Genomic DNA, 7,275 nt, shown 5'->3' with positions numbered 1-7,275 from the left:
TTTGATCACGGAGGGAGAGGAGGTGGAGGAGGAGGCAGAGGGAGAGACGAGGATAGAGCGGAGGTTGCGGAGGTGGAGGAGAAGTTGGAGGTGGGCGGTTGGGTTGGGGAGAGAACGAGAGAGAAAATGAGAGAGAGAGAAACAACTTTAAGGTTAGCTAGGTTAAGTAACGGGTCGGGTTTGGGTTTTAGTATTTGGGCTTGATTGGGCTGGGTTTTTTTGGGTTTTTCTTTCATTTTTTGTGGTTTAAAAAGCTAGGCGGTCTGCCTAAGCGGACACCTAGCCCTAGGCCGCTAGATTGGCCACTCCAGCCAAATCTAGGCGAAAATTGGTCCACCTACGGGTAGGCATCCGACTAGGCCGCTTTTTAAAACACTGCTCATTTTTATTTTGACATAGAACCTGCTGCAGGTTTAGTTTTTTTGGTACTAGTTTGCTTTCATGTTGACATTTAGTTAGACAGGTAACTTGTTTTTGCGTTGTCATATTGAGAAGAAGAGAAATTCATCTTTGTTGTTGAACGCAAATACTGAAGTAGTCTCCTCAAACAGTGTAGTATTTAACACACTTCAGCCTGGATGAGGCTAGGTGTCATGGTTCATTTAGTGAGTATGTTACTAGGCCTTTGCACTTACCTCAAGTGATCTGTTTCTTAAATGCTAGGAAATCCAGTTCCTCAAATCATTTGTGCTAGGCGCATCATCATAGAAAACTCAAAACTCTATCTGGATTTGCAACAGCAGAGTGCATTATAAGCAAAATTGGCTATAATGTTACAAAAGTTCAAGCATAACTGCATTTTGAAGTGTATAGCTTACTTGCGCTGAACTTTGCATACTCTTATTGACGCCATTAATTCTTCTGGAACAATAATGACAATAGCCCTTAACTTACTATTTAGGGTGTGTTCTATGTTTTGGTTCTAATATTTTATGTTTGCCAGTAATTTGTCTGGTTACTATTGAATGGGTTCCTGACATGGAGGACTCATATTTGGTTTACCTATTACTTTCTACTTTGGTAAGCATGGTTTATGTGTTGGAAATTATGTTAATTCTCCTCTATAGATATGTGCTGAAAGTTGAATGAGAGCAAGGCCAGAAACTACCATAGTGGGGGTCATTCTATTACATAATTATTTATAAATCCTTACATGGAAATCAGGCATGACTTAACATAGCTCAGTAAGTAACAGTACACTAAGATAATATCAGAGCTTCCGCAATATATGTACTAAAAATTTGCATATTAAATTTTTAAAATTTGAGACGTGTTTTGAAAAATGTTTGGAAGAGACATTTTAGTCTGCAATAAATAACAGGGCATGATACACTTGGTGTTCTTGATACACTTGGTGTTCTTGTTATCTTAGACAGTGGATGCTACTGGCATGCTTATTCATCACACCATCTGACTAACCAATGAGGTGATAGTCATATGGCACTTGGTCAAGATTGTTTGAAGCGAGCCTATTTTTGTGCTCATTGCACTCAGCTTGCTGCTTGACATGTTAGATGCATTGAGGCTAAAACAGGATGGTGGGTGATGTTATATTTAGCTGATCGTATTTGGTAGTTTCTTTGTATTTTTCTAGCCCTTTGTGTTTAGTTCTTTTCTTATTTCTCTAACAAACTGAAGAGTTTTAATATGTTCTTTCTCTTAATCTTTCTTTCCTGCTAGTAATTCTTCTCTACCTATTCTTCTCTATTTATTCTTCTCTCTCTTTCTTCTGTCTCTATGTCAATCTGCTGTTGGACACTCAGGATTCAGAACCCAATCGGATCCTTTTAGTTACAATACATCACATGCTCTATCCTATAACTGTGGAAGTGCTGCATCAAGTGTTTTCTCCTCATGGGTTTGTGGAGAAGATCGTCACATTTCAGAAGTCAGCTGGTCAGCTTCATGTTTCCATCTCTTTTTTATAGTATCTTTTGAGCTTTTTAAAAACTTATAGGTGAACCTGATTTATTAGTCCTTTACTTTGTCAGCGGCACTTGTATTCATTTCAGCTGTCTTTTGTAGCTACCGCTTTAAGCCTCTTGACAGTGAAACATTGAAATGCTTTCGTTTTCCTCTGCTTTCCCTTTTTCGTGGGACAACCATAGAACATGGTTTATTCACAATCGTGGATCATCAAAGTAAACAATTGAATACTGGCCCCCCCAAAAAAAATTCAACTATTTTCTTTATTCATGTAGGTTTCCAAGCCCTTATACAATATCAATCAACCCAATGTGCTGTGCAAGCAAGGAATAACCTGCAAGTAAGTAACACATTCCGTAAGATGGATGCAATATTGGCTGTCTTGAGAAGGTTTTCCTTGATGAGATTTGATGATGATTTTTTTGGGGTGCAGGGACGCAATATATATGATGCTTGTTGTCAGCTAGATATACAATTTTCCAAGTACTAAACTCACTTTTCCCCTTGTGTTAGTCTCTTTTTTCTGTAAAGCTTACCAATCTCCCTTCTTTGTTCACAATGCAGCCTTAATGAACTGCAAGTTAATTACAACAATGATCGCTCTAGGTATGTTTATATTGACTAAGCTTTGTCTGTTAATTTAGTGAAATATGTTGTTTCCATTATATAATAGTTAGCTTATCAGTTTATTTTTGAAAGTTTTTGAACATAGCAAAGTGTTAAAGCAAGTTGTTTGCTGCCAAACCACGTATTATGCTTGAATGTTAACAAAATCACCCTTGACAATCAGAATAAATCCTTTGCCTGATGCTCTGAACTTTGTTTTAAAAGTGGTATGGGTGTCCTCATTGGTGCCTAGCCAGTTGGAATGGAGCCTAGGCTGCTTTGGGGATTCCTAGGCAGATGCATACTACTTCCATGTGTCACATAACATAAGAAACTATTGTACAGCCCTTTTGAGCATGATGTGAAGTTTACGAGTTCTGTCCTGGATTCTAAGCCCAGTAGCGCAAAGAGAGCTAGGCTTTTTTATTTGCAGAAAGCCATTTTCCTCTTCTCTGTCTCCGGAGGCCCGAGTCTCTTCTGTCAAACAACTTCTAGAGGCACAACCATGAACCATCAAGCCCTAACCATCAACGGAGCTGCCTCCTTGACTTCGGAAAAAAATTGTTTTTGATTTATTTTTGTATTAGTGTTATCTACTCATATTTACAAACAAATCTTGAACTTCATAATCTTCTTCCTTTTTCTTCTTTCATCATATTTCTTCTTTTTCTCCTCTCTTTATTCTTTTTCTAGATATTCTGCACCTTTAAAGAGTTCTATATATTTAGTAGAGATTTTAAATAATAAATAAATAATTATATCTGCATGTATTTGTGTGTCCGCATGCATGGGCCAAAAGATACTTACGCGGCACTTAGGTGCCTGCTCTAGGTACCAGGCGCCAGGACGACACCCAAAAGCACCTAATGCTTTTTTGAAATAATGGTTCTAAAATAACATCTCTTTCTTTCTCTTGTCATTGATGACTGTTTTATCTTTTCTGTCCTATTGTCTTCTTTTCCCCTCTTTCAAAGAATTTTCTTAATCACAAGTTTATTTGTGGTGTGTATGCTCAGAGATTTCACCAATCCATCTTTGCCTTCAGAACAAAGAGGTAGATCCTCCCAAGTAAGTATCTTTATCATACTTTTGAATAGCTAGTTGGCAGTACCTATATTTTGAAATCTTTTTGGCTTGAAGCCATGAAATAATGTTGTTTGCTGTTTTATCTGTATATTTTCATGCCAGCAGGGGTTTGGAGATGTTGGAGGCTTGTATGCATTCCCTCATGGAGCCAGGGCAGGTGCTTGCTTCATACTTTCTTTCTCCCTCATGCTCATTTCTTGCATTTTTCACATTTTGCTAATTCATCTTTGTTTTACTTTTTTTCTATTTCAGTTGCATTTCCACAGGTGGGTGAGGCTTAGTCCAGTTCTGGTTACATGTGATGAGATGCAATCATCTCAATTGTCTATTTTCCTGTCTAATTTCTTCTCTCTTTTTTTTTAATTTGATGTTTAATGTTTTATATGTAAATACACAACTTCTCTCATGAGATGATTCCACTGTATTGTTAGATGGGTAATGCTGCAGCTGTTGCAGCTGCATTTGGTGGAGGTCTGCCTCCTGGGATATCTGGTACTAACACTGCATGCACTATTCTAGTATCAAATTTGGATTCCGAGGTGATTATTATCTTTTACGTTCATAGAGCTCTTTTACCTTTCTTTCGTGTTTCTCCAGTGTCATCCCTTTAATCCTTCTATTTTCTCTTTCCTGCAGAAAATTGATGCGGACAAGATTTTTAATTTATTTTCCTTGTATGGGAATATTATAAGAATTAAAATACTACACAATAAGCCTGATCATGCGCTTGTTGAGATGGCAGATGGTTTCCAGGCTGAATTAGCTGTACATTTCTTGAAGGTTTGCTTATTGCCTTTATTATAACTTAAAAAAATTAGCATTTTTCGTTTGGTGGTCATACACTTACTGAATTTTCTGAGTATTAGGAAATTTCTAGTTTGTTAATTATACAGTCAATTGTTAAACTGTGTTCCCCGTTTTCCTATAAAAAAACAATCTAGCTAACTTCAGATTGAAAAAATCAATTAGAAAGTTGAAAAATGAATTAGTCAGTGAACTATAAGCAAGATATGGATGGGTTGTCAAATTTCTTCTTGACCAGCAAAAGCATAAACTTGGAGATCTGGTGAAACTAGATAGATTGAGTCCTTTCATATTCATAGGTTTTGTAAAAATGGATTTGCACCCTCTTCCACCACATTAGTCTTATCCGTTTATTAATGTGTAGGTGGTAGTGATTCATTCAAAATCTTAGCCATTACCATATCTCCCGGGTTTCATCCATTTCCATTTTCACTCAAGATGAATCACAACCATCCACTAAATAGATGCCCGTGATGAAAAGTTCCACTACCAGGCAGCGGAGAGGATCCAAATCCATATTACATAGAGTTATTTGTAACATTGTTTTAAATATCCTTGACGGGGTCAGATATATCGCCTGATATATCCTTTTACTGTGCTTATCACAACCAATATGGTCGCGAAATACTTTACCCTTTTTTTGCTATTTTAGGAGATATATCCCCGATATCGCCGATATGTCAGCCAATATGTTGGCTGATGTATCCTTTTATATGGTTCGTCGTGAAACAATATGCTGTGTTTGGCAATTTTTGGGCAAGATCATGATTTTCCCATTATATCAAATGACATTTGGCCTAAAAAAATCAGATGAAATTTTACAATGTTGATTTGTACTTTTATTTGTTTTACAAGGTTGATTAGCAATCCTAAACATATATTATCTACATTTTGTATGCTTAGATTTCATTAAGTATGTTAAGCTTACATTTTATTGCATTATACTATATATGCAAATATTTGTTATGGCATTTCGATATTTACCACATATCCTTGATATTTCCCCCATATCCGCAATCCGATATGAATTTTGGCTATCTGATAATTCCCCATACAATATTTAAAACCTTGATATAATTCCCCATACAATATTTAAAACCTTGATATAATTCCCCATACAATATTTAAAACCTTGATATAATTCCCCATACAATATTTAAAACCTTGATATAATTCCCCATACAATATTTAAAACCTTGATATAATTCCCCATACAATATTTAAAACCTTGATCTGTAGATACACTCCCCTCGTACCTAGCTATAGCGGGTATGTTGAGATTATATTTTACTGCATTATACTATATGTGCAAGCATATGTTATGGCATTCCGATATTTACCACATTTCGTGATATTTCCCCCATATCCGCAATCAATATGAATTTTGGCTATATGATATTTTCACGAAATCTGATATTTAAAACCTTGATTTGTAGATACACTGCCCTCGTATTCTTGCTATGGCAGCTAATTATCCTTGAAAACTTTTTGTTAGCGTCTGGACCCCTATATACATAATTCTTTCTTAATATGTTCAGGGAGCTATATTGTTTGGAAGGAGGTTGGAAGTGAACTATTCAAAATTCTCAAACATAACACCATCTGCCGATGCCCACGAGTACGCGGGGTCCAGCCTGAACCGTTTCAACCGCAATGCAGCCAAAAACTACCGATACTGCTGCTCTCCAACCAAAATAATACATATCTCCACACTTCCTCAAGACATCACGGAGGAAGATATCATAGCCCACTTAGAGGAGCACGGAACCATTGTCAACTCCAAAGTTTTTGAAGCAAATGGGAAGAAGCAAGCTCTGGTTATGTTTGAGGATGAGGAGCAAGCAACCGAGGCTCTTGTTTGCAAGCACGCAAGTACTATTGATGAGGCTATCATCAGGATATCCTTCTCTCAGTTGCAGAATATCTAGAAGCATACCTTTGTTGTCGCGGTCGATTTTTCTTAAAATTATTTGTACTATAGTTTGAGAGTGCTGAATAATTCCGCTTATGTAGTTTTTTGGTTCCTAGTTCTGTTTAGGATGTGGGTGTGACTGATTTGTACTAATGTTTGTTTAAATGTTATTTCTTGAGAATTTTTCAGGCTCCGAAGTTGCTTATTTTGTTGCGTATGTTATTTAGTTCTTTGATTGTTTATATGGGTTCCTGCTTTCACTAGTAGAAATCTCCGCAATTTAGACGGACACAAGCCATTAAGAAAGGTCCGTCCGTCTAGGACGCGTACTTCTACTAGTGAAAGCAGGAACCCCATACAATATATATATATACATGATTTGGTTTTATAGTTTTCAAGTTTATACAAAAATAAATTTGTGAAAATATTTAATTATTTATTTATGAACTTTATAACAATATTTTATATCAATTCATTAAGTCTATAAAATCATTTTATAAAAGTTTTAATATTGTGTTTATGTCAAATGACAAAAACATGTATGTTTAGTTTTTATGTTTTGGACTATTTTATAAAATAATAATATTTTATAAATGTGAAGTGCAATTCCAAAAATTATTTTTGTAACATGTTCATTTACATGTTTATAAATATTTCTCAAAGTTTCATAATTTTTAGAATTTGTTTGCTATTTTTAAAGGCACTTCAAAAATTAGTTTTTTAATTTTAAACAGGCTGATAGTGTGTTATCAGTCGACTGATGATTTCAGTCGATTGATCAGTCAACTAATGAATGTGCCTAGAATCTTTATTTTCTCTCTGATTTGTTTCAGTCGACTGATCAGTCGACTGATGTGTCGACCGATGACCTGTTTGCAGTTTTTAGTTTTTTAGTTTTTTGACCAGTTTACAAAATAAATTATTTATCTCAAATGATAAGT

General features: G+C 35.7%; 1 protein-coding gene across 1 annotated transcript; it reads left to right on the top strand.

Annotated features, from left to right (window-relative positions):
- The first annotated feature begins 1,737 nt into the window (after positions 1 to 1,737).
- LOC109828096 (polypyrimidine tract-binding protein homolog 3-like) lies at positions 1,738 to 6,539 on the top strand. The gene is made up of 10 exons (XM_020395135.1): positions 1,738 to 1,896; positions 2,202 to 2,266; positions 2,360 to 2,409; positions 2,491 to 2,532; positions 3,549 to 3,600; positions 3,724 to 3,775; positions 3,871 to 3,884; positions 4,050 to 4,157; positions 4,255 to 4,398; positions 5,961 to 6,539. Exons 1-10 carry the CDS (start codon positions 1,806 to 1,808, stop codon positions 6,348 to 6,350), a joined length of 1,008 nt encoding a protein of 335 aa, XP_020250724.1. The 5' UTR covers positions 1,738 to 1,805; the 3' UTR covers positions 6,351 to 6,539.
- Positions 6,540 to 7,275: the final 736 nt, after the last annotated feature.

Source organism: Asparagus officinalis, unplaced genomic scaffold (assembly GCF_001876935.1).
Source record: "Asparagus officinalis unplaced genomic scaffold, Aspof.V1 AsparagusV1_Un716, whole genome shotgun sequence".
NCBI classification, from domain to species: Eukaryota; Viridiplantae; Streptophyta; class Magnoliopsida; order Asparagales; family Asparagaceae; genus Asparagus; species Asparagus officinalis.
This window is presented reverse-complemented; position numbering and strand designations above follow the sequence as displayed.